At 46.3% G+C, this 27,950-nt stretch overlaps 1 protein-coding gene across 3 annotated transcripts in view; it reads left to right on the top strand.

The window, feature by feature from the left end:
- The window catches only part of LOC141104504 (uncharacterized), a 32,309-nt gene extending 4,785 nt beyond the window's left edge, over positions 1-27,524 (top strand). For all 3 annotated transcript variants that reach the window (XM_073594068.1, XM_073594069.1, XM_073594067.1), the window contains exons 2-7: positions 1,703-1,836; positions 1,943-2,061; positions 2,153-2,255; positions 2,548-2,643; positions 3,565-3,669; positions 24,396-27,524. In XM_073594068.1, the coding sequence (XP_073450169.1) occupies positions 1,806-1,836; positions 1,943-2,061; positions 2,153-2,255; positions 2,548-2,643; positions 3,565-3,669; positions 24,396-26,077 (2,136 nt within the window). In that variant the 5' untranslated portion in view covers positions 1,703-1,805 and the 3' untranslated portion in view covers positions 26,078-27,524. The remainder of the gene's footprint in view (positions 1-1,702; positions 1,837-1,942; positions 2,062-2,152; positions 2,256-2,547; positions 2,644-3,564; positions 3,670-24,395) is intronic.
- Positions 27,525-27,950: the final 426 nt, after the last annotated feature.

Below are 27,950 nucleotides of genomic sequence, written 5' to 3'. Positions count from 1 at the left end.
GCCAAGTCAGTAAGGAGATCAGACAGCAAGTCAGTAAGGAGATCAGACAGCAAGAGCAGGAACACAGCTCAAGTGTAGCCTAAGAACCTCCAGCAATGAGCACACATCTGGGCCTCCCTTAAATAGGTATCTTTGCGCCATTCCCAGAATTGGATGCACTCGGGCATGCACACTGATGCGCATTGGCGCACAGAAATGCTCCGCCATGTCAGTGCATGCTGGTTACTCACCAAGGTCTGTCTGTGTGCTGGCAAATGTGCACGAGCTGCATGAATATGAGCATTAGCATCAGCTGTATGAGTATTGGTCCCACGACAAACAGGTTTGTTTGATGTAGCCTTGCATTCCATTTTCTTCCTTATTACTCCATTCAAATGATGTTGCATGAAGTGCAGGGTATACATGATACTTCCAGGAATGAAGGAGCATGTCACTCACTCCATGTGTCATCAGCGGGCCAATCGGACACAAGAGTCCATAATTCTGTCTAAGCTATGACTCCAGAGGTAGCTTACTCGGGTTTAAATGGGGAGAACATTAAAGTGGAACTAAACCCTATATTTTTCAGCCAAGGAAGCTGCCATCTTGGCTTCTATTTCATCTTCAGCTGCCATGATGCTGCACATGTGATCAGTTATGACACCAGACATTTGATGATTTGATAGTTTGGTTGAGAGCACAACCAATGTGACAGTTACATGCTGGAAATGTAATGTTTTTTTTTTTCTTAACTAATAAGTCAATGGCTTTAGTTCCTCTAACATAGATGTCTGTCAATGGCCAAAATTTCAAATCAACCACATTTTCCAGTGGAGTTATTATTGTTATGCCCATTACATACAATGTTGTTTCTAATGAATGCTTAGAAAGTATTATTTGTCAACCTAACAACAAATGTGATTTTTTTATAGTGGTGCAAGGTAAGTTTTTACTAGTCTCTAAAGTTTTTTTTTTATGACAGAATATTGTCATTTTGGTGTTATAGATAGACAACTGCTTAACGTGTAAGTTCACCTTTACAGAAAAATCTATAAGGTGAACTTACACTGGACCCTCTCCTCATCCCCCTTGGTCCCGCTGACCTGGAGTCCAGTGATCACCTGCACTGACACATCGTGTCGCCACTTCACCGGTCCAGGGCTTAGAAATCCCCTGTCTCTATCTCCTAAATGTACCTCATCAGAAGGTACAAATAGGAGCATTCTAATAGGCGACGCTGACCGAACCCGTGTAGCCCATCCTGTCACCACCGGCAAAGAGGAGAGAAAGCCGTGGGGATTTCATATCCCCCGGACTGGTAAAGTGGCGATACAATCTGTCAGAACGGGAGATCGTCGGACTCCAGGCTAGCGGGACCAGGTGCAATGGGAAGGGACTCCAGTGTAAGTTCACCTTACAGATTTTTTGTAAAGGTGAACTTACACTTTAATTTAAGTCAGTGGTTCTCAACTCCAGTCCTCAGGACCCACCAACAGGCCAGGTTTGCAAGATAACTGAAATACATCACAGGTGATATCACTTGCTGCTCAGTGATTGCAGTATTCTAGTCTGCAACTCCCCAAGGTAATACTTAAAATCTGGCCTGTTGGTGGGTCCCGAGGCATGGAGTTGAGAACCACTGATTTAAGTGTTTAAGTGGACTGTGACTTTAGGTTGTAAGGCCTACTTTAATTCCTTTTTTTTTTTTGCTTTCTTTTATCAGATGAATTTTTAATGTTTGATGTGACATTATTGATTTCATTCACTTTATACAAGAGGGGTGGGAGTATTTAGAAGGACACAAGGACCATTACTAGGACATTCTGATGGAGAGCCGGCCACCCCTCACATCACCGGGTAAGAGGAATCTTTCAAAGGAGAGTACTGATCACCTAGATACACACATCTTCTCATATAAAGACATAGAAACAATGTATTCAGTCAGTGTGTGTGTTTCCTACAGATGGATCCAGTAACAGAAATCCCCCAGAGAGATGTCCCCGTCCTCTGTATTCCCGGGACTCCACACAGGAACATCAGGAGATCCCTCAGGAGGATTACAACAACTCAGAGCATGATAAGGTAGATGGAGCTGAGGGTTTTGATTAAAACTGGTATACCTCTGTTTCATTATTAATAAGTTGCTCTAATAAATATGTTTCATCTTATCTAGGTTGAGGGCCTGATTGTTGTTAAAGTTGAAGATAAAGACGAAAAGCCCGTAAGAGGTGATGAGTTGTGTAAGGAGGAGGAAATCCCTCCAGAGATCAGCACAGGTGAGTAATAAACACTAAATCCAGAGAAGAGTTCCAGATTCTCCTTGTTCAGTCACTACAACAATCTCTTCTTCTCCCCCCTCCTCTATCAGTAGACAGTAATGGGGAGACAGTATGTGCCCAGTGGGGGAGTCAGGAGACATCAGCCTCTATTAGACTCCGGCTCTCCTCCTCACATCATGTCATTGTGTGTTACCAGCCAAGAGACGTGACCAGTCTCCCCCCACACACACTCTCTGGGGTCTCTCATACATCTCAGTACAGGGGGCTTCACTCTCATCTTTATTCACAGACCCCGGAGACACCAGAGAGACTCCGAGAGATGTCAAAGCTGAGGAGGAGGAAGGACGTGTGGAAATTAAAGAGGACGTTTCTCCAGAGATCAGCTGTGAGTAATAAACAGTAAATCCAGAAAAAAGTCCCAGATTCTCCTTGTTCAGTCACTACAACAATCCTCTGTCAGTAGATAGTAATGGGGAGACAGTATGGGGTTTATTCACTAAAGCTGGAGAGTGCAAAATCATAGAAACCAATCAGCTTCTAACCTCAGTTTGTTCAATTAAAGTGATACTAAAGTCTCGTTTTTTTTTCTTAAAAATAACAAACATGTCATAGTTACCTGCTCTGTGTAATCGTTTTGAGCAACCCAGATCCTCCTCTTCTTGGGTCCCTCGCCGGCGCTTCTGGCCTCTCCCTCCTGTTGAGTGCCTCCACAAAAAGCAGCTTGCTATAGGGGCACCTGAGCCAAGCCGCAGCTCTGTGTGTCTACTCAGACACGGAGCTGCGGTTCGGCCCCACCCCCTCTCTCTCCTGTTTGGCTAAGTGACTTTGACAGCAGTGGGAGCCAGTGGCATCGCCGCTGTGTCTCAGCCAATAAGGAGGGAGAATCCTGGACGGCCAAGGCCCTTGTGCACATCGCTGGATGGAAAGGGGGCTCAGGTAAATATTAGAGGGGCTGCTGCACACCACACAGAAGATTTTTTATCTTAGTGCATAGAATGCATTAAGATAAAAAAACCTTCTGCCTTTTAGAATCACTTTAAGCTTTGGCAATAAAACCTGGAAGCTGATTGGTTTCTGTGCAGAAGGGATCGTGATTTTGCACTCTCCAGCTTTAGTAAATCAACCCCTATGTGCACAGCGGTGGAGTCAGGAGACATCAGCTTCTATTAGATTCCGGCTCTCCTCCTCACATCATGTCATTGTGTGTTACCAGCCAAGAGACGTGACCAGTCTCCCCCCACACACACTCTCTGGGGTCTCTCATACATCTCAGTACAGGGGGCTTCACTCTCATCTCTATTCACAGACCCCGGAGACGCCAGAACCACTCAGAGAGGTATCAAAGCTGAGGAGGATGAAGGTAGATGTAAAAGGTTCAAAGAGGAGGACTTTTCTATAAAGATTTGTACAAGTGAGTAGAGAACTCTCACTACCCTATTACTACATTAAGGCTATGTAAACAATTATCAGTATGCAAATCTGTCTTAATATTCACCTCCAATTATCCCCTGCACAGAAACTCTCATACAGGGAAAGGAGAGGTTGCACTGGATGCCAATTAGGCTTTGTGCACATGTGCTGACAGAAGGTTAAAGTATGACTTAAGGCAAAACTTTTTTTTTTCGTTTTGGAAAGGGTCGAGAGGGATTAGAACACTTGCTTTTTTTTTTTAAATTAAGTTTTTTTTTTATTGATGTTTCGCAAAATGTTTTACATACTTGTACTTATGCGTGAAGATTAAGGCATAAGTGAAGGTGCAAAATACATTCTGAGAAAACAAGAAAGTGTTGGTGAGTACAAACATATCAAAACTATATTCTTATGACAATACGTTATGTAGTCCCGTTTTTAGGTCCAGGTACATTGGAAAGGGGGGGGGGGTGTTATGATGAGGTGGTGGATCATGTTATACTTAAGCAATTAGGCAGCCTCTGACCCTCATTATTAACAAGAGGGCAGCTTTTCCCAAAAGAAAAATGACGGTTGGTACTCCAGCCAGCCAGTGTGCATGTGCAGACCGGCGCAGCCCGATGATGTCATCAAGAACATTTCCAGCACAGAGAAAACAGTCCAGCACAGGATAAAATAAGCAAAAGGGCAAACATGATCAAAAAATGGAGCCAAAGAAGGCACAGAAAAGGAAAAGATCAAGGTAAAAAAGGGGAAACAGATAGGGAGCCAGAAAAGAAAAAAAAAAAGGCATAAGCAGCCCTGTGAGATACAAGGGACCAAAGGAGTGAAATGAATGAAATAGCTGGCTCCCCCACGCCTCAGCCCGCAGACACATACTTACTGGCAGATTTCGTGCCTAAAGAGGAAACACTGCAGAACCCCATCATCATGATGTTTAGCGCAATTCAGCGGCCGAGCACTGGGACTTCGCACTGGAAGAGGCTCAACCCAGCCGGATGCTGCACAGAGGCAGAGGTGGGGACATAGTACTGCTTACTCTTCACTGGTTCGTGGAGGTATGAGGAAAAAAGAAGAATGGGGTGGGGCCTAACTAGGCCTTTAATTTATGCTATTCACTGGTCCTGAGGGAGTGGAAGAAAGGCGGAGCCTATCACTAGTATGCTGCCATGGTGGCGTCAGGAAAGAAGGTTTTGTTCTGCAAGGGAGGTAGGTATCATCTGCTTCGTCAGGGAGTAGTACTGTGTAATAAATGAAGTAAGGAGGAAGTGTCAGTATTGGAGTAGTTTAGCCATGGAGCCCATTCGTTCTGGAATTTAGGGAGAGTCAGGTTTGCTTTGGCGACCAGTTGAGGGGAGGGTGGTGAGATGGCATTCTAATTCCTAGTTATGGAAAGTCTAGCCGCGATTAGGATGTGGGTAAGAATGATATGATGAGAGGTGTCCCATTTTTCTATTCCCAAGCCTAGCAGTGCTAGTTGGGGTGTGATTTTTGTAGAGTTGCCAGTGATGTTGGTGATAAAGGACTGAACAGATTTCCAGAATGAAAGGAGTAAGAGGCAGGACCACCAGACATCTAACGTGGTCCCTGTGTCTCTGTAATTTCTCCAACAAGCAGGTGAATGGGATAGTGAGAAGCGGGATAAACTTGTTGGAGTGAGATACAATTGGTGGAGTATTTTTTTTTTCACAAATAATTTTTATTGAAAAAACACTTTTCTTCATACAGTTCAGCATGACATGGTATACAGAACAGGTAGTATAATTTAGCGGTGTTAGCATAACAATCTGTCGATAACACATGTATTGTGGATTTGAACGGTTTGAAGTTGAGCTGATAACTGTCACTATAAGTAACAACATAAACCTAGAATAACAATATACTACCATTACCGCTACTTGGACGGAATGAGGAAAGCAGTAGAAGATAATAAGTGGTGGTCAGATAAGTGGGAGGGAGATAGGAGGGGAGGTAGGAGGCTGAGGGGCAGGAGGGGAGGAGATTAGGGAGGTGAGGTGAAGGGAGAGGGGGGCTGATAGATGGAGATGAGGAGAGAGAGCACAGGAGAGTGCCAGAGTAAATAGGACCTAGCCACTGACATTGACATTCTTAAATATAAGATCACTGACTTAAATTTGATTTTTCAATTTCGTACCATTGTACCCAGGGGAGCCATAGTGCATGCGTCTTGTAGTAAGAGGGTTTACCGCGAGCAAGCACTGATTCGAACGTGTAGTGTTTATGTACTAACGCTATAACTTCTGAACTGGATGGAATATGTGTTGTTTTCCAGCTTCTGGTGATAAGTAGTTTGGTTGCTAGTAAAACGTGTGTGGTGACAAGTCTGAGCTGTGGAGGAAGCAATTCTATGGTTAGATTTAGGATGCTAAGTTCTGGGGTTAATATGATGGGGTAATGTAGAATTTGCTGAAGTATGTGTTCAATCTCCGACCAAAGATTCCTTATAGGTGGACATGACCACATAATGTGCATTAAAGTACCAATGTTAGAGCAATTTCTCCAGCACTAGGGGGATAAAAGTGGTTGAAATTTTGTTATCCTTTGAGGTGTTAAGTACCATCTCATCATGGTTTTGTGTGCAATTTCCCATAGGGAGGTGCAGTTAGTAGCTTTGTAAACTGATTTGATGGCTGTTTGCCATTGAAGGTCAGTGAACTGGGTCTGTAAATCATTTTCCCAATCTTTAGTGGATTTAGATTTGTTAAATACCATTTTTTCTTGTAGTGTTGAGTAAACTAGGGAAACCCCTTTGGAATGCGTGTTGTTCGTGAAAAGAAAATTCCAAAGTTTAATCGGAAGTCTCTTTTCCAAAAAAGGGTATGCTGCCAGACATTGTTGAATCCTATAGAAAATAAAGAAGTCGTTTGCGGGTGCAGCGTATTCTTTTTGCATGTTGGAGAAGGGTTTGTCTAGTATATTGGTTCGAAGTGACGCTAAATGGGTAAATTTCTCTGATAGCCATTTGGGTGTAAACAGGTCCGGGGAAAGAAACAAAAGAACAGTCAAGGGTATTTGAACTATCTTAGTCGGTTAGTTATTCTACATAGAGTCATGTATTGATCTCCACGCTTTATTAAAGGCTCTAATTGTTGGTGAGTAGTGAGTAAATTGTGTTTGGTTAAAGAGAGTACTGAACAACCAGTCTTTAAGAATTTTGCCCGGTGTCAAGTTATTTTCTATGTCACCCCACATTGAGGATGGTTCGGTGGATAGCCAGTCTTTTAGTTGGGAGATTAACGTGGCTAAATAATAATCTCTTATGTCAATGTACCCCATTCCCCCGGCGTATCTATGTTTGATAAGCTTGATGTGGTTACTTCTGGGTTTTTTTCCCCTGCCACACATATTGGCTAATTATGGATTGTAGAGAGTGTAGGTAGGCATGTGATAATGGTATTGGAAGTGTTCTGAATAAGTATAATATCTTGGGCAAGACTTGCATTTTAAAGGCTGCAAGACGTCCCGACCAGGAAAATTTGTGTTTGGATAATTTGGTGGTTTCTCTGAAGAGCATTTGTTTGGCTTCTACATAGTTAGCGGCGAATAAACCTTTCGTGGATTTAGTGAGAGTAATACCTAGATAAGTATTTCCTCCGTCCGCCCATGGATAAGTGAAGTTGTGTCTGATTAGCGTACTAGTTACAGCATCTAGTCCTAGATCTAGTATATAGGATTTGTTTTCATTCACCTTATAGTACGATATGGCACCAAATCTATGCAATAAATGATGTACCGAAGCCAGGGAAGATAGGGGATTGGTGAGCATAATGATCACATCGTCGGCGAATAGATTAATTTTGTGTTCGATGGATCCAATTTTAAAGCCAGTTATGGATGGATTGTTTCTCACATGTTCTGCGAGAGGTTCCATCATAAGATTGAAGATGAGTGGCGAAAGAGGGCAGCCTTGTCGGGTGCCGTTAGTAATTCTAAATGGTTTGGACAGCATTTCAGAATTGTATACTTGGGCAGTAGGATTTGAATATAAGGCTAGAATGGCCGATAAAATGGGTCCTTGAAACCCAAACTTGCTCAGGGTCATTTTGAGATAAGACCAGTGGACTCTATCGAACGCCTTCTCCGCATCCAAGAAAAGGAGCAGAGAAGGCGTTCGAGTCGTTTCAGCTGAGTGGATCAAGTCTACAATTCTGTGTGTGGCATCAAAGGTTTGTCTACCTACAGTGAAACCCGATTGGTCTTTATAGTCTTGTAGCTATGAGTTTTGCATATATTTTGGTGTCGAGGTTGAGGAGCGATATAGGCTGAAAATTTTGTGGGGAAGTAGGTTCTTTCCCCGTCTTTGGTAATGTGATAATCAATGCGTTTAACATTTCTTGAGGAAGAGAGGAGGAGGCAGCTTCATTGCACACTTTGGATAGGAAGGGTGATAATATATTACTAAATCTTTTATAATAGTCACCTGTGAGGCCATCTGGGCCAGGGGATTTGTTAGCTGGAAGAGTAGCTATGATTTTTAAGATCTCTTGTCATGTGAAGGGAGCATTGAGTGTAGTGAGTTGAGCTTGTGATAATTTAGGAAGGTCAATTTCTTTCAAAAATGCTGCTATGTCATGTGTGGAAGGCTGTGTGGTATCCTGATCATCATTTAGGTTGTATAATTTACTATAATATAGGCTAAATGCGTCTGCAATAGCTTGAGGTTCTAGTAGTTTTTCTTGTGTAAGTGGATGAAAAAGATGAGAGATTTTGGACTTGTTGTAATGACCTTTTATTCTATTGGCCATGGCTTTCCCAGCCTTGTTGCCTGTGGAGTAATGTGTTGCTTTAAATCGGGTTTGTGCTTTTTCAAATGAATCTAACAGGTGAGCTCTCAGTTCTTGTCTAAGGCGAGTCAGCTCATTTTTTAGTGTAGGGGATGGGGAAGATTGGTTTTGTGCCTCTAGATTTTTAATATTAGAGGTGAGAGTGTCTACGAGCTGTGTTCTCCTCCTCCTCTCTCTTGCGCTCACTTGCATAATGATCCCTCTTATGAAAGCCTTATGGGCATTCCACAGTGTGGTTGCGTTAGTTACAGTCCCTTCATTAAACCTGAAGAATTCCTCCAGGCTTTCCTGGATATAGGCAGAGTGTTCTGGCGAATGCAAGATACGAGGGTTGGTTCTCCAGATCAGTGGCCGAGATTTGGATGGTGAGTCCTTCGTCGTCATGGTGACTGGGGCATGATCTGACCATGTTATAGTAGAAATATGAGAGTCAGATATTTTGGGTAAGAGCCATTTATCAACCAGGAAAAAGTCAATCCTTGTGTATGAGTTGTGGCGATGTGAAAAGAAAGAATAGCCTCGTTCAGTGGTGTGGTGGCATCTCCAAACATCGTATAGGTTGTTTGACCTCATAAATGTTCCCATGGGCAATGACGTTCTACTGATGCGTGAGGATGTGTCTACGGTGTGGTCAGGCACCATGTTAAAGTCACCGCACAGGATGAGATAACCTTTTCTGAATGTATTAATCTTCTTCAATAATTTCTTTAGGAATCTGATCTGATTAGAGTTAGGTGCATAGATATTTACTACGGTGTATCTGGTATTGTTTATGGTGCAATCTAGTGCAAGGTATCTACCTTCTTCATCTATCATGGTGTCATGTAGATTAAACGTGACAGAATTTTTAATGGCTATTAGGAGTCCATTTTTCTTCAAAGGGCCAGAGGCTTTGAATATGTGATTAAAATGAACATTGGTACATTTTGGTTCTGCTTCTCAAAATGGGTCGGTGGAGTATTTTTTGAGCTGTTTCCCAATGTGATATGCATTTAGAGGCCTTCAGGGTTAGGCGCGTTGCAATGTGCCAAGATGTTAGGTCTGTTGAGAAGTTGAGAGTACCCTCCCATTTTTTCATGGATGGAGTCTTTTCTGGGGTTTGAGTAGAGTCCAGCGTTTGTGATAGAAGATCCCTTCAGGAGTGATGCGGGGTGGTCGTAGATTTGTATAAGGTCGGTCGTGAGGGGTTGTTCTGACCGAGTGATAGCAGATAGGGCACTCTTGTTGGGAATGTTATAATCCTCATGCAGGTGTTGGAAGGGGAGTAGCTTCCTTTCTTGTAGAATGTTTACAATTGTGGTGATGCCTGCTGTTATCCAGGAGGTTAGGGGCATATCAGAGCAAATGATTTCTAGTGCAGCCAGAGGAAGAGATTCCAATGCTTTGCTTCGAGAGAGACCGTTACTTTGATGATGGAGTGCGATCAATACTTTGAGGGTTGCGTTTACGGTACTTAAGAAAGATGGCGTTGGACGGTTTTGTAGCCACTTAGCCGCTGGCCAGGATTTGGTGGGATAGAGAAGAGCGGTTTCTTCTATCTGTGCCCACAGAGGGCATGATGAGGATGACTACCAATGTTGGGTTTGGTTTAGTAGAACTGCTTTGTAGTAATTCTTGATGTTCGGAGCTCCCATTTCCCATTTGGCTGTTGCAGTGCACATAATGGAGTGTTTAACTCTCAGGCGTTTGCCTTCCCAAAAAAAGTTGTTGATGGTGCGTTGGAATGTATCCAGTTGAGAAGAGAGTAGTGGTAGTGGGAGGGTTCGGAACAGATACAGCAGGTGAGGCAAGAGAAACATTTTGGATAGCACTATCCTCCCAACCCAGGTGGTGCAAGTGGATCGGAGGGAGGTGCAGATGTCCTGTAGTTTCTTAAGAAGTGCTTCATAATTTATACGGAGGGAGTTGCTGGAACGTACAGATAACTGTATTTTTAGGTAAGAGGTAAGTAAGCATTGAGGCTGGGGCCCATGGAAACGGGGATAGATGAGTAGGATTTTCTTTTGTGTCTTGATCTAGACATATGCCCATCAAATTTGATTTTGTATAAAGATATCTGGCCAAACTGTATCAGAAGGTCATGAAGTGCTGGTAGTGACTAAAGGGGATTTGTCAGGACAACAATGACTGCGTAGAGTCCAAATTTGTGGGTAGTGTTTCTGATCTGAAGCCCTGATATCATCGAGTGACCTCATCTGGCCACTGCAAGGGGTTTCATCACTAGTGCAAATATTAACGGGGAGAGGAGGCATACCTGTCTTGTGCCAATGAAGATTGCGAAAGGTCATACCAGACGTCCAAACTCTCACCGATGGTTGTGAATATAAAGCTAGATTCGCTGTGTTGATGTTGCCTGTAAATCCAGAGTTAAGGTAGGACCAATGGACTCTGTCAAATGCCTTCTCTGCATCCAGGGAGAGGGTCAGAGAAGGCGTTTTGTAGAATTCAGCCCATTGTATAAGGTCTAATATTCTTCTCGTGCTGATGTTTGGCGTTTTGGAATAAATCCAACTTGGTTTGCATGTATTAGTAAAGGGATGTGACATGATATACGGGAGGCTAGGATCTTTACATAGATTTTAGGGTCAGTGTTTAGGAGTGAGATAGCACTATAATTGGCTGGGTTATCGTGTGATTTACCAGGCTTGGGAATTGTGACAATGAGGGCTTCTAAGGATTCCTTTGGGATATTGCCTGTCTGGATAATGTGATTAACCACTTCAATACCGGGCACTTTCGCCCCTTCCTGCCAAAGCCAATTTTTAGCTTTCAGCGCTTTCGCACTTTGAATGACAATTGCGCGGTCATGCAACACTGTACCCTGTCGACGATCGGCTGTCCCTGTCAGCGCGAACCGAGAAATGTCGTTTACCGGCACTTCCTGGTTCACACGATGATCAGCTGTGATTGGTCATAGCTGATTACGTGGTAAGAAGCCTCTGTCAGAGGCTTCCTACCACGATCGGAGATGCGGTGTATCATGCTACACTTGCGATCGCCACGCTGCACGCCCCCATGGGCGTGCGCCAGCATGTTATCCTGCTGGACGTCATATGACGCCCAGTCAGGATAACAGAACCACTTCCCGGCTGTCAATCTGCTATAGGCCGGGGGGGGGGAGTGGTTAAAGGAAGTGCAGAGGCGTGATGTTAGTATATCTGCGTATTTTTTAAAATACTCATTACAAAAGCATCAGGTCCTGGGGTTTTGTGTAAGGATAATGAGCAAATTGCTTTTAGGATTTCTGGCGTAGAGAACAGGGCATTAAGATCTACTAATTGGTTGGGCGTAAGGGAGGGTAGTTGTATTGGGTCCAGGAATTGGGAAATACGAGTGGCTGCTAAATTAGGGGTATCTGTGGGGGTGTTCAAGTTGTATAGGGATGCATAGAAATCTCGAAAGCATTTAGCTTACTCTACGACCCTGGGCTGTTTGCATGTATGGAATTTTAGAGGCTGCTGCTTTGCGTTTCATTTGTCTGGCTAAAAGAGCACCTGGTCTATTGCTGGAGGCATACCATGTGAGTGACTTTTAGTGGTGATCAAAGGAGGCGTGTAGGAAGGAGCAAAATTCCTCTCTGATGATGCGTAATCAGTTCTAATTTGCGTATCTGATCAAGGAGGTGATTGTACTTCTTGTTTCTCCTGCATTTCTTTTGGGCCCCAAGCTTAATGAAAACCTGCCGGGTTTTATTGCGGTCTGTGCCCCAATTAGGGAGAGTCACCCTCTCTATTTGTCCTGTTTACCATTATCATTGAAAGTGAAATTAAAAATTCCAAATTTCGGGTTGTCCCCAGAAAAGTAATAGAGGGGAAATCTTCCAATGGAGACACTAGTTCTGGTGGCTTGGGGGTCCCTAAGAGATTCCCTTAATTAGCAGGTATTTCCTCTCACTTCCCGTTTTTGGCTATGGGATAGGAAGTGAAGGGAAATCCCTGCTAATTGTCAAACTTTCAAGCAGAACTCTGTGATTTTCAAAAAATACCCCATTAGTACACCCCCCACACAGGGGCGGACTGACAACTCATGGGGCCCCCGGGCAATAGAAGATCATGGGGCCCCCTGTGTCTCCACCCACATGCAAGCCGCACCTACACAAAGCCCCACTTACATGGGGCACACAGTAAGGCACATCACATGGCACACAGCAGAGCACGGGGCACATCATGGGGCACAGGGCATGGGGCACACAGTAGGGCACATCACAGGACATATAATGGGGCACCCAGCAGGGTTTATTATGCTGTACACATCAGGGCACATTATTGAGCACAGCATGGTGCATCACAGAGGGTACAGGGCACATCAGTGGGTACACAGCGGGGCACATCACAGAGCACATCAGGAGATACACAGCAGGGAGCGTGCCGCACATCACAGGGCATGTGGCAAATAGTAGGGCACACAGCAGGGCACACCCTTGGGAACAGGACACAGGCGGTACACATCAGGGCACACATCCCAGGGCATGGGGCACACAGAGCACATTACAGGGCACACAGTAGAGCACAACAGGCGGTACACAGCAGGGCACATCACAAGGCACATCACAGGGCAAGGGGCACAGAGTAGGGCACATAAGGGGGTACACTAGCAGGGCACATCACAGGCCATGGGGCACGCAGTAGGGCAAATAGGGCACAAACCAAAACACAGGGCACACAGTAGAGCACTGGGATCCTCCAGACTTAACACAGTGTCTTTCAGGGTAGCCATCAGGGGGGAAGGCGACACAGTGGGGGTGGAGGACACAGGGAGACACCATGGGGGGGGGGGGGGTTGGAGGGCACAGGGGGACACTGTAGGTGGGTGGAGGGCACAGGGGGACACTGTGTGTGAGTGGCACAGGGAGACACCATGGGGGGGGGATGGAAGACACAGGGGGACACTGTGGGGGGTGAAGGGCACAGGGAGATACTGTGGGGAGGTGGAGGGCACAGGGGGACACTGTGGGGAGGTGGGGGGCACAGGGGGACACTGTGGGGGGTGGAGGGCACTGTGGGGGGGAGGTGGAGGGCACAGGGGGACACTGTGGGGAGGTGGGGGCACAGGGGGACACTGTGGGGAGGGGGAGGGCACATGGGGACACTGTGGGGAGGTGGAGGGCACATGGGGACACTGGGGGGGTGGAGGGCACAGGGGGGCACTGTGGGGAGCACAGGGGGACACTGTGGGGGGGGTGGAGGGCACAGGGGGGCACTGTGGGGAGGGGGGAGGTGGAGGGCACAGGGGGGCACTGTGGGGGGCACAGGGGGACACTGTGGGGAGGTGGGGGCACAGGGGGACACTGTGGGGAGGTGGAGGGCACAGGGGGACACTGTGGGGAGGTGGAGGGCACAGGGGGACACTGTGGGGGGGTGGAGGGCACAGGGGGGCACTGTGGGGGGGTGGAGGGCACAGGGGGGCACTGTGGGGAGGTGGAGTGCACAGGGGGACACTGTGGGGAGGTGGAGGGCACAGGGGGACACTGTGGAAAGGTGGGGGGGCACAGGGGGACACTGTGGGGAGGTGGAGGGCACAGGGGGGCACTGTGGGGAGGGGGGAGGTGGGGGGCACAAGGGGGCACATGGGGACACTGTGGGAAGGTGAGGGCACAGGGGGACACTGTGGGGGGGCACAGGGGGACACTGGGGAGGTGGGGGGCACAAGGGGGCACTGTGGGGAGGTGGAGGGTACATGGGGACACTGTGGGGAGGTGGGGGGGCACAGGGGGTCACTGTGGGGAGGTGGGGGTCACTGTGGGGAGGTGGGGGGCACAGGGGGACACTATGGGGAGGTGGAGGGCACAGGGGGACACTGTGGGGAGGTGGAGGGCACAGGCGGACACTGTGGGGAGGTGGGGGGCACAGGGGGACACTGTGGAGGGCACAGGGGGACATTGTGGGGAGGTGGGGGGCACAGGGGGACACTGTGGGGAGGTGGGGGGTACAGGGGGACACTGTGGGGAGGTGGAGGGCACTGTGGGGAGAACAGGGGGGCACTGTGGGGAGGTGGGGGCACAGGGGGTCACTGTGGGGAGGTGGGGGGCACAGGGGGACACTGTGGGGAGGTGGGGGTCACTGTGGGGCACAGGGGGACACTGTGGGGAGGTGGGGGTCACTGTGGGGCACAGGGGGACACTGTGGGGAGGTGGGGGTCACTGTGGGGCACAGGGGGACACTGTGGGGAGGTGGGGGTCACTGTGGGGAGGTAGGGGGCACAGGGGGTCACTGTGGGGGGTGGAGGGCACAGGGGGGCACTGTGGGGAGGTGGGGGGCACAGGGGGACACTGTGGAGGCACAGGGGGGACACTGTGGGGAGGTGGGGGTCACTGTGGGGAGGTGGGGGGCACAGGGGGACACTGTGGGGAGGTGGGGGTCACTGTGGGGAGGTGGGGGGCACAGGGGGTCACTGTGGGGGTGGATGGCACACAGGGGGCACTGTGGGGAGGTGGGGGGCACAGGAGGACACTGTGGGGAGGTGGAGGGGCACAGGAGGACACTGTGGGGAGGTGGGGGGCACAGGGGGACACTGTGGGGAGGTGGGGGGCACACTGTGGGGAGGTGGGGGGGCACAGGGGGACACAGTGGGGAGGTGGGGGGCACAGGGGGACACTGTGGGGAGGTGGGGGCACAGGGGGACACTGTGGGGAGGTGGGGGTCACTGTGGGGAGGTGGGGGGCACAGGGGGACACTGTGGGGAGGTGGGGGTCACTGTGGGGAGGTGGGGGGCACAGGGGGACACTGTGGGGAGGTGGGGGTCACTGTGGGGAGGTGGGGGGCACAGGGGGTCACTGTGGGGGTGGAGGGCACACAGGGGGGCACTGTGGGGAGGTGGGGGGCACAGGAGGACACTGTGGGGAGGTGGGGGGGCACAGGAGGACACTGTGGGGAGGTGGGGGGCACAGGGGGACACTGTGGGGAGGTGGGGGCACAGGGGGACACTGTGGGTGGGAAGCTGTGCAGCAACTTTCTAATAGCAGCACGTGGTACAAGCTGCTGCACTTTCCTTCCTACATGCAGAGTAGCGCGGGAAGCGGCTGTATACAGACCTCTCGTGATGCGCTCCTCCTCCTCCTCGCCGGCCCCTCCTCTTTTCTGTCCGTCCGAGGTGATGACAGATACAAGCACCTGGGATGGACGGGAGGGAAGGAGGGGCCGGCGGGGAGGAGGAGGAGCGCATCACGAGGTGTGTGTATACACTGCAGTCTCTTAGCAGTGAGCAGGGACCCGATAAGCCCGTCAATCACAGCTAGCTGACGGGTAGATCGGGTCCCGAAGTGGAAGCTGCCATGGGGCCCCCTACTGGCCACGGGCCCTCGGTCAGCGTCCGAACTGCCCGATGGTCAGTCCGCCCCTGCCCCCACACTAAACAGTTATCACATTTGTGAAATTTTTTACCGTTTAAGAGAGATGACTGAATTTTCAGGAAGTCAGTTTTGTGATTAAAAAAAATGCAGCCTGTATTCTTGCAAAGAAGAGGTGTTAGAACAGTGATTGCATCATATCCTCTTCTCTCTCTCTAACTGTAATCAGCCTACATTTCCCATGAATACTTGGGATGGGAGTGAATGTGGGAGGTACACTAGGCTTGTACATGTAAATGTGAACTCGCCACTTCAACATAAATCACACCCCTCATTCTGCAGCCAGCAAGCCATACATAACACACGGTATGATAGGTTACAGCCTTATAAATACAAACCAGGGCAATGTGTCAGGGACCACCAGAGCCAAATGTCAGTGCCACCAGTGCCTCATATCGGTGCCTCATACCAGTGCCATATTTCAGTCCCACCAGTGCAGAGCTGGTATTATTATCAGTATAGATACCCTTTAAATCTGCTAAATACATTCTAAGAGCACCTCCACTCCGCAAACCCCCCCCCCCCTCCACCCTCCGTCTGCTATCTCTGTGCAGAGCGGGGATTATTATCAGTAATCGCTTGTATGACACAGCGGGGATCTCCCGCAGTGTCAGGTATAGTATACCAGAACACCCACCGTTATGGTTGACAGCGCACTGTGCCAATAACGGTACAATTGGCACAGTGCGCTGTCAATCATAATGGCGGGAGGTGGGGCATCAGCGATCTATGTTCTCGTATACTATACCTGACACAGTGGGAGATGCCTGCTGTATCATACAACTGATTACTGATAATAATCCCTGCTCTGGACAGAGATAGCAGGTGTGTGTGTGTGTGTGTGTGTGGGGGGGGGGGGGCGGAGTGGAGGGGTGGACCACCAGGCAGGTAGGAGGAGGGAGGAGAGAGAAGGAGGACGCCTCCTCCATGGACGGCACAGACTGGGGGCTGGGAGACCCTCTCCGCCCACTACAGGAAATAGAACTCCCTGCTCGTCTTTCAGAGGACTACAAGGGGGCTGGCCAGATCACTGGCTGAGCTGAGGAGAGGGATAGAAGCCAGCGGTCTTACAAACAGGCAATAACATTTTTTCAGCAAGTTCAGCAGCCTATTACAGAGGAACTACAGAGCTCAGAAGAACATGGATGGCAAAGTTGGTGAAGGTAGGAGATCAGCAACAAGGACCTAGAAAAATAACTTTGGCTGGAGTTCTGCTTTAAATTTGCACCCGTGAAATGACAAACTTTAGTACCCTATATTTTCCATAGGTGACACGTTAAAAGCCCCCTATAGGTCATCAGTTTAGTGTTATGGAGGAGGTCTGGTGCTATAAATATTGCTCTTACTCCGGCGTGCACTGCGATGTGTAACATATGTATTGCAATATTTTCACACGTAGGTTCCCCGACCCGTAAATATAATTTGTTTATACGTAACTTTTTTTTTTTTATTGAGTATTTTTCATATTACAGTACACAGTGCAAGGATACAAAGGGTAGAAATTCAAAAGGCATACATTTGTAAAGTTATCCCCATAAGGCACAAGTGTACAAACATTAACAGTCCCATGATTACCTAAAATGAGAACAAGACAAGTTCCCTTGAATATTGGCACTAGTAGGGGGAAGCTAAGGTAAAAGGAGGAGAGTAAGTACCAGAAAGTGGTAACTCACATATTAGTAATAACAGAACAATAAAGTAAAATAAAATATATAATAAGTGAAACCCAGATTGAGGTTAAACAAAGTAACAGAGGGATAAACATTGGTCTGACTCATACATGAGCATGTGAAAGCAAATGTTGGAGGGAGGTTGTGATCAGAAGGAGGTAGGAATCAGTTTACTTTAAACCGTTCTTTCCATGGTTTCCAGTTTATATCAAACTTCTTACTAGTACCAAACTTACTAGCCAGTAATGATTCATAAACATAGTGAGTCTGAGTAATCTCAAACACTTAAGAGACATTAGGTGTCTTGTCAGATTTCCAGTATTTCGTTATCGGGGGTCTCGCTACTAGTAGAATATGTGTAACCACAGTGCGAGGGAATTTCTCGACACCTATATTTAGCACTGCCATACTGGGGTTAGGGGACGTCAGGATTCGTGTAATGTCAGAGATACATCTGAATATACCATGCCAGAAACTGGTGAGATGTTTACAGGACCAAAACATATTCAATATATTGCCCACTGCTCCACAGTTTCTCCAGCACAGTAGGGAATTCGTTTGGCAGAATTTGGAGATCCTAAAAGGCATATAGTACCACCTTAGAGCTATTTTTGGGATAGTTCCCAGTGGTTTACGCATTTGGAAGCCTTGCAGTTTGTTTTGAATGCGCATTGCCATTGGGAAATTGTAAAGGATACCTATGTTGGATTTCCATTTTCGATAGGGAAGGGATTTATTGAATGTAAGTTTGTGCTGAAATAGGTTGTAAAAAAAAAAGATATACCCTTAGTAGTCTTGGGTGATTTTGTGTAGAATAGCCATACTGCATTTGGCAGATATATATGATGGGTTTTAATAGATCTTAGGAAGTAAGTAATCTGGTAATATTTATAGCAATCTATGGGTAGTAGGTTGAATTTTTCGCTGAGCACACTAAACGATCTGAGGGTGTCGTTGTCGTATAGTTTGGCAATCCAAGTTATCCCCTTGGAGTGCCAATCCATGCTGGTGATGTTTGGAATGGCATTCGCAAGGATAGTGGTAGGTATAGGAAGGTCCATCTCATTGGATGAAAGGGACGAGAGCTTACAGAGGTCTCTCCAGGCCATAAGGGAGGCTTGTATGGTAAATGGGAGATGTAAGGGAAATGGTTTCCATACATCTAGGAATAAGAGAGAATGTAGGTTCGAAGTTGGACTTAGGGCCTGCTCAATACTGCTCCAAAGGATGTCAGGGGAAGGAGTTAGCCAGTTTTTTAGTTGAGTGAGAATAGATGCACCAAAATAGTCCTGAATATCAATCAGTCCCATACCCCCTGCAAGACTGTGTTTGATCAGAAGAGCTCTGGAGCATCGTGGATGCTTGGAGCGGCAGATATATTGTGTAAGAAGGGATTGTAAAGATTTGAGATGGCTACTGCGAAGTGGGATGGGAAATGCCCGAAAATATAGAGTATTTGAGGGAGTAAAAGCATTTTAAATGAGGCTAAGCGGCCAGACCAGGATAATTCCACTTTAGCTAACTTTTTTGTCTCTTTAGCTATTTTATCTATTAAAGGCAGGTAGTTGGCGTCTGCTAGTTTTGAGGGGTCTGCTGTTAACTGCAATCTTAAATATGGTATACTAGATTTGCTCTATGTATAGGGGAAAGAGGATTTTAATTGAGATTGGAGAGACTGTGGGAGGCCTAGCTCTAAAATTTGTGAGTTTGTAAAATGTACTTTATAATAAGAAATCTTACTGAATTTGTTAAGGATGGTATGTGCATAGGGTAAGGATGTGGCGGGGAAGAGAGGAATAAGAATATCATCAGGAAATAAGTTTATATAATGGGACCTGTCTTGGAAGGGGAATCCAGCTATGTTGGGATGTGATCTGATCTTTTAAGCCAGAGGTTCTGTAAGGAGGTTGAAAATTGAGGGGGGCAATGGGCATGTCTTGTGCCGTTAGATATGGTAAAGGAAAGTGAAAGCATATTTTATGTGTACACCTGGGCACAAGGAGACAAGTAAAGAGCTAGAATAGCAGATGGGATGGGACCTGTGAAGCCAAATTTTTGAAGAGTATGTGTCATGTAACCCTATTGTATCCTGTTGAACGCCTTCTCCGCATCCAAAGATAGGAGCAGAGAAGGCATCTGACAGGATTTAGCATGTTGCATGAGATTAATGACTCTTCTCGTGCGACAGATGCTTGTCTGCCTGTGGTAAAACCTGTTTGGTCAGGTTTGATGAGGGTTGGTAGAATGGGGAAAGCCTATGAACTAAAATCTTAGCGTAAAGTTTGACATCCATATTTAGTAACGAGATGGGCCTGAAATTTGAAGGGGTATTGGGTTATTTTCCTGGTTTGGGAATGACCACATAAGCCTTTAGCATTTCAGGAGGGAACGAGGCAGAGGACATCTAAGTAGATCGACCTTAATGTTGGGGTGAGTGTGTTTTGGAAGACTTTTGTAGTAGTCATTTGTCAGTCCATCAGGAACTGATGATTTGCCAGAAGGCAAAGTTTTTATCGCTTTTATAATATCAAGTCCAGTGATGGGTGCATTAAGAGATATCAGTTGTGTTTGTGAGAGAGAGGGGAGGTTAAGGCCTGTACATAAAGTTTGTATGGCATCATCATTAGGTTGTGGAGTGTTAGGGTCTTCTCAAAGGTTGTACAATGAGGAGTAATATTCGGCAAAAGAGTTTGCTATGTCCTGTGGGTTGAGAACTTTTTTGTTATTCAAAGAATTAATTAGGTAAGGGATTTTTGTTTGGGCTCTTTGGCCTTTAAGACTCTGAGCAAGAAACTTGCTCCATTTTCAGACGAGTAGTGTGTCACTTTGAGGGATGTAATATGTCTATCGTATTGTTCAATGAGCAGGAGCCTGAGAACAGAGCGAAGTTTGGAGAGTTTATCTGCTGCATTACTGTCTGCAGTATTTTTGTTCAGAGTTTCAAGAACCCTGATTTCCCCCAGGAGATGATTTATTTTTTGCGTCCTTTGCCTTTTTACCCTTGAACACAGTTGTAAAATATTTCCTCTAATAAAAGCCTTATGGGCACACCACAAAGTAGCAGGATTGGACACCGATTGTGCATTCAGTGAGAAGAACTCGTTTAGATTGTTGGTTATAGTTAGGGTTGTCCCGATACCGAGTATTTGAATGAGTACTCGCACAAATGCTCCTGATGCCTGACCCGATACCTGGTCAGCGGGCGGAGTCAGAGAGGGCGGGCGGCGTCAGAGGGTGGAGTGAAGAGCGAGTCCTCACCTGCAGTGAAACTAGCTAGGTAATCTTGCAGGGTGTAGCCGCATCAGGATCGGTGACCGGAGCCATCACATTCGGTCGCCGTCAGCTTGAACATCCCGATGCCCATCTTGGTACACCCTGAACTTGGCCGCAGTAAGCCAGCAGCGGACATCTTGTTACACCCAGCCCATATAGTTTTGGCTGGGTGTAACAAAATGTCTGCTGGTGCTTACTGCGGCCGAGTGCAGGGTGTACCAAGATGGGCGTCGCAGCATAGCATTTCAAAATCCTTTCCTCATGTCTTTTATTGCTGCATTTCAGTGCCTGCTCATAAGTGCCAGCCACCTGTCAGTACCCATAAGTGCCGCCTATCAGTGCCACCTATCCGTTCCCATAAGTGCCGGCTATCAGTGCCCATAAGTGCCGCCTATCAGTGCTATCAGTCCCACCTATCAGTGCCCATCAGTCAGTGCCACCTTACCGTGCCCATCAGTCAAACTGTCACGACATTAAAAAAAAGTATCAGTAATTGGTATCGGCGAGTACTTGAAAAAAAGTAGCGGTACTTGTACTCGGTCTTAAAAAAGTGGTATCGGGACAACCCTAGTTAAAGTGGTCACATGAGCAGGTATCTGGAGTAAACGGGAGTTGGCTCGCCATACATATGCAGGGCCTGGAGTGTGTCCCTTCATCACTGTTATAGAAACAGGTGTGTGGTCAGGTGACGAGATGTCATGTATGATGGAGGACGACACTGCTTGTAATAGCATTTTATCAACTAGTATTATGTCAATGCATGAATATGAGTTGTGCCTGGAGGAGTGGAAGGTGTAATCACGTTCATCTGAGTGTTGACACCTCCAGACATCATAAACATCTTCAGCATGAAATAAAGGTTGTAGCATTGGCTAGGGGCGCTTGGATTTGGAAGTGGTGTCTATTCTATAGTCCACAGTTAGGTTGAAGTCTCCACACATGACTAAGGCACCTTTTCTGATTATGTTAACTTTACAAAACAGTTTCTTTAGGAAGTGAAGTTGATGGGAATTGGGTGTGTAGAAATTAACAACAGTGTAAGGATTGTTGAGTTCCCCTATCAAAATTATGTATCTCCTTTTTGGGTCTCAGAACTTCCTGTAAGGTTAAGGCTACAGTATCTCTGATGGCGATAAGCATGCCTTTTTGTTTTGTAGGTGCTGAGGCCGTAAAAATCTGTGGGAATTTTTTGTGGCAGAAGGAGGGAGTATTGCAAGAAAAGTGTGTCTCTTATATGCAAAGGATATCAGTGTGGAGGTTGAGGGCTTCTTTCCAAATGGAGGCTCTCTTAACACTTCCAGCCCACGGACGTCATATGACGTCCTGGGCTTTGGGCGGGTATATCTGAATGATGCCTGTAGTTACAGACATCATTCAGATATCCGTGTACAGACATCATTCATATTAATCCGTGTACATTAAAGGATAATATTTTAAGTACCATAGGTAACAGGTAGATATGGATGATGACAGTACCTTAATCGATCCATGTCAGTTCCAAAAGGGGTCCAGTTCAAGAAGTTCGAGACTTGCAGCCAGAGTGGGTAGATATCTTCTAGTGGTGTGATAGTTCATCTCAATTAGGTCAGACTGGTGAGGGATGGGATTGGAAAAAACAATAAGGGCAAAAAAGAAAAGATCAAACAGTATTTATATGACCAACATGGTAAAAAGGTAGATTCTATCTGGAGACAGTATAACTGGCCATTACTCAGGAGGGGTAACTTCATGCACCGTGAGTTCCAAAGTGTTTCAGGAATCAATTTGCTTATCACTTTATGAGCGGGGTGTTCAGGTAGTGTGCTTTTTGTTTTTTTTTGTGATGCCACTTGCCAGTCACCCTGGGTGTTCAGTTTGGCAGTGGCAGAGGAGCTCTCTGAGGTTTGCTCAAGTAGAATATCCCAAGAGCGGAGCAGCATGAGACCCTCGTCTAGGCTCGTGATCACTAAGGTGTTGCCATCACGGGTAATGGTTAGCTTTGTTGGGTAGCCCCAGAGGTACACAATATTGTGGTTGCATAGTGCTTTTGTCACAGGCAGTAGAAATTTGCACTTTTGCATTGTGTGTTGCGAGAGGTCTGCATACAACTGAATGCAGGAATATTTATCAGGAGGTTGTGGGTTTCTGCAAAAAGCCATCATAAACTGCTCCTTTGGATGAAAAAAATGTATTCGCATCAGCACATCTCTGGGAAGGTTATCAGGTAGATAAGACTGCTTTGGTAGCCGGTGGATTCTGTCAATGAAGAGCTCTGATCCAGGTACTGATGGTTAGAAGGCTTTCATGAGGTCGCAGGAATATTGTTGTAATTGCGCAGGTTGTATGGCCTCAGGAATTCCACAGAATTTAATGTTATTCCTCCGTGACCTATCCTCAAGGTCAGCCACTTTATCTTTAAGCCAGGATACTTCATCAGACTGATCATTGTGTGCATCTATTAGGGAGTTATAAGAGGCGTATTCACCCATTTTTTTTTTTTTCAACATGGTCAATTCTTCCCCCCAGCTCCCCCACCTCAGCTTTAAAGTTGCTCATGCAATTCCATCATGTCCGCATGTTATGAGCTACGGAGTTAGACAAGCATGTCCTTTTAAGTGGTGTCTGAGATGGGCTGGTTTGCAGTGGGGAAAGCATTGATTGTGTCCACTAGCTCTCTCGTATCCTCCATTGATTCCTGACACGTGCTCACCTTAATATGCTGGACGTCAGCTGCCATCCGGGGTTTGGACCCCGCTGGGCTGCGGGAAATCGATGAGGAGGCATCAAGAGATTGTCATGTGGAGCTGCCATGTGGGACTGGGCTAGGAGTATCTGAGAGAGAGCCGCTGGAGGAAGCAGGAGATCCAACGCTGGCGCCATCTTGGCTTGTGCTCCTTTCCGCCGGCGGGAAGAAATGCTGTAATTTCTTCAGCTGGGATGATTCTTTCCCCTTGCGGGTCATCCTGGAGGGTAGGATAGACCCCGAGCACCCCGAGTTGCTGTGATTTCTATCGCTGGAGTGGAGCTGAGGGATCTCACATACAGCAGAGTGGTAGCCATGCCCACCCCTCCCACTTTTTTTTTTTTTTTCATGACATAGGGGACATGATGTTTTGATTACAGGTTATTTTTAATGAGACATCATGGATGTCTCCCCTGTGCTCCACTGAATGTAATTCAATTTAGATTGCTCTGCAATACTTTCATTTGTGGCCATCCTGGCCAGGGGGGGGGCTGAGAGGTGGACCCGGAACTGACATTAAACATGACGCTTTCCAGGTGCTGCACCCACTATGTCGGTCTCGGGCCTGCAGAGGGGCAAGCAAAGCCTGGGATACATGGTGGGGCGAGCACGAGGGTGGGCACTGTTACTGTCTGGCAGTGCAGCCACCCAAATGCTTCCATATGTGAGGCAGGAGTCTGCTTGTCAGATTTACATGTGTGCAAAATCCCCCACTGTTAGGTCCGTATAACGTACGGACCTGGCAGCGAAAGGGTTAAGGGAACTCCTTGGTATAATACTTGTGGGCTGTTTTTTTTTTTTTTTAAGTTTTTTTTTTTTGTTTTGTTTGTAGAACCATCATTCTTGCTTGCTTGTTTCCGGCTAACTCAAAAAAAAAATAATTGTATAATTGTCCTTTTTTTTTCTCTCCAGGTGGGGATATAGAAGATGATGAGATCACATCCAATTCTTCGGATGAAAACCTCAGGACTCCAAATTTCCAACAAGCACCTCACTGTGCCAATATATTACCTGATCCCCATATGCATGATAGGAGATTTCTTAATCCCACATGTGACACCAGTGAACCTCCTGAATGTTTTACAAACAGAGGTGAGCTTATCTCAGTTCGAGGTGTTCAGGAAGGGAAGAAGCCATGTTCATGGTCCAAGCCTGAGAACTGTCCTCTCCAGAAATCGCATCCTACTACATATGAAAAAGCTCTAAATGCGGAGAAGCCGTTTTCCTGTTTACAATGTGGGAAATTTTTCACTCGACGATTCAGTCTTATTGTCCATCAGAGAACCCACACGGGTGTGAAGCCATTTTCATGCACGCAGTGCGGGAAGTGTTTTGCTCAGAGGTCAAACCTAGCAGCCCACCAGAGAACTCACTCTGGAGAAAAGCCTTTCCCCTGTTCTGAATGCGGCAAACGTTTTCCTAGTAAGACATCTCTTTTCAGACACCAGCAAGTTCATATGACGGACCAGAGAACTCAATTAACCGAGAAGCCATTTCCATGTCCAGAATGTGGGAAAGGTTTCACCTGGAGAACCAGACTTATGGTTCACCAAAGAACTCACACGGGGGATAAACCTTTCTCATGTTCAGAGTGTGGGAAGTGTTTTTATTTTAAATACTTACTTCATGAACATCGTAGAGCACACACAGGTGAGAAACCATTTTCCTGTTCAGAATGTGGGAAATGTTTTACCTGGAGAACCAGGCTTATCGTACACCAGAGAACTCACACAGGGGAAAAGCCCTATTCATGTTCGGAGTGCGGAAAGTGCTTTTATTTTCGATATTTACTTATTGAACACCATAGAGCTCACACAGGAGAGAAGCCATTTTCATGTTCGGAATGTGGAAAATGTTTTTCACAGAAAGAATGTCTTATCTCTCACCTGAGGACTCACACTGGCGAGAAGCCATATTCATGCTCAGAATGTGGAAAGTGTTTTTCCTCTAAACATTTACTTACAGTTCACCATAGAGCTCACACAGGAGAGAAGCCCTATTTGTGTACGGAATGCGGGAAGGGTTTTGCTAAAAGGGCCTATCTTGCTATGCATCAGACGACTCACACCACAGTGAAGCCGTTTTCTTGTTCCAAATGCAGGAAATGTTTTAGTCGGAAATCGACTCTTCTAACGCATGAAAAAACTCATACACGGGAGAAGGTGTATTCGTGTTTGGAATGTGGGAAATGTTTTACAGAGAGAGGAAATCTGGCGGCACATGAGGCGGTTCACACCGGCAATCTTCCGTATTCCTGTTCCGAGTGCGGGAAAGGTTTTACCAATAAATCAAACCTGACAGCCCATAATCGAGTCCACACCGGAGTGAAGCCATATTCTTGCTCTGAATGTGGGAAATATTTTACTAGAAGGTCATCTCTGCTCAGACATGGAAAAGTTCACACAGGAGAGAAACCACATTCGTGTCCCGATTGTGGTAAACACTTTGCTGAAAAGTCGTGGCTGACTAGACACCAGAGATCTCACACGGGTGAGACCCCATTTTCTTGTTCCAATTGTGGAGAATGTTTTTCATGGAAGTCATCTCTCATCAGACATGAGAGAGTTCATGAAGGGGAGAAGCCCAGCTTGTAATATGAATATGCAAAAAGAATCTATGTATCTGCTATCATGTAATGCAGGGGTCTCAAGCCCGCGGGCTGCATGCGGTCGGCTCAAGAGGGCTATGCATGCGGCCCAACACAAACTTGCAGCTATGTCTGGGGGGATGCAGTGTTTGGCATTGCACCTGCTGTGCCCCCCCTCTCAGATTTCACTTGCACCCATCACCCTCCAACACTGTGACTAGCTGTCTCCTATCCCAGCACTGTACACACACAGCACATAGTCAAAATCCGATCATCTGCCTGACTTTTTCTGCTCATCAGCTATCGGCACTTATTCACACTTTGCAAATTTGAATCGGGGGCACAATCGCTGCGAGTGTTTGGGTGTGATTCATTCTTAATGGCACCTGAAACTGTGCGATTTTTCCGCATGACAGAATCATGTGGCAGTCGCAGCAAAACACATCACACAAAGCTTGTCACCCAAAAAAAAGCAGGAGCAACTGTGCGTGATGAAACTTGCCGTGATTGACACCACGATTGAGATGCCATTAAGAATGAATGACACCTAAACACTTGTGGTGCGATTTGGAATCACTGGCAGAATTGCACCAATTCAAAATTGCAAAGTGTGAATGGGGCCTTATTGTGTAATGTTTATGTGCGGCTCAAGACAATTCTTCTTCAGATGTGGCCCAGGAGAGTGAAAAGGTTGGACACTTCCAATTTAAAGTATTCCTAACCTTCCATCCAAGGGTAAAGCAAATGTACTTGCTTAAAAAATAAGTATATATATATATATATATATATATATCAAAATATTTGGAATGGAACCCCCTCTAGCTAATCACCCAGATAATAATAAAAAAAAGATCTAAATGCCCCAAATACATCTTTAAATCCATGTTCATGTGACTCGTCGAGTCCCAAATCTTCTTGCCTTACTGCAAAAAGAGAGACTACTTATGTGGGTGCCCATGTTGCTGCCTGGTTAGGTGTGCACTTCTCATTGGGTCTATCAGTCCACACAAGGTCCTTAATACTTCAGTGGGGATGTGGTGACATCACGTCCAGAAGCAGCGACAGGCCTAGACTCCATCATACACTCCGAGAAGAGGAGTTGTGGAAGGCCGTATGAAGGCAGCTTTGGGTGAGCTAAAGGGGGCTTTGGATGTTTTGTTTTTTTTTATGTGAATTGGTAAGGGGGATTAGGGAGATTTCTTTTTTCCTGACTCTCAGAAGGCATTTAAATAAAATTATTGATGAGCTAAACATACATTTTTTGAAAAAGGTCATTTTCACATATTAGCTCTTATTACTAAATACCACAAAGACCACCCAACTCATCGGTCCTTTCAATGGGGATTTGACATGTGTTGATTTAGAAGTTAAATGTACATTAGGACCTAAATATTTGTTTCACTACATCAATAATAAACTAGTGTGCAAAAGACATATATATATATATATATATATATATATATATATATATATATATATATATATATACACTGTGGAAATAAAATATACTGAAACAAACTAAGCTGTGTCGGTGGTTATTGCTGAAACAAACTAAGCTGTGTCGGTGGTTATTGTAAACACCATATAGACCGCATATATCAATTTGATAATAGACGGTATTCTTCCTTACATTGCGTAAGGCTGGGTTCACATATATGCGAATTGGATGCATTTTTAATTGCATCCAATTTGCATAACATGTGAATGTGACCAGCTTTCAATAGAGCTGGTTCACACATGTCTAGGGCAGCCGTGGTGCAGATTTGAAATGGGTCTTGTTCATTTTTTGGGTCCAGTTCAGGTGCAAATTCAGGCAAATATTTGCACCTGAACCAGTAAACAGAAACACACCGGACTCTGGACTGCAAACCGCAGCTGGA

The sequence above is a fragment of the Aquarana catesbeiana genome, linkage group LG08, assembly GCF_042186555.1.
Source record: "Aquarana catesbeiana isolate 2022-GZ linkage group LG08, ASM4218655v1, whole genome shotgun sequence".
Lineage (NCBI taxonomy): Eukaryota > Metazoa > Chordata > Amphibia > Anura > Ranidae > Aquarana > Aquarana catesbeiana.
The sequence above is the reverse complement of the archived record's forward strand: the minus strand, read 5'-3'. Positions and strand labels throughout refer to the sequence as shown.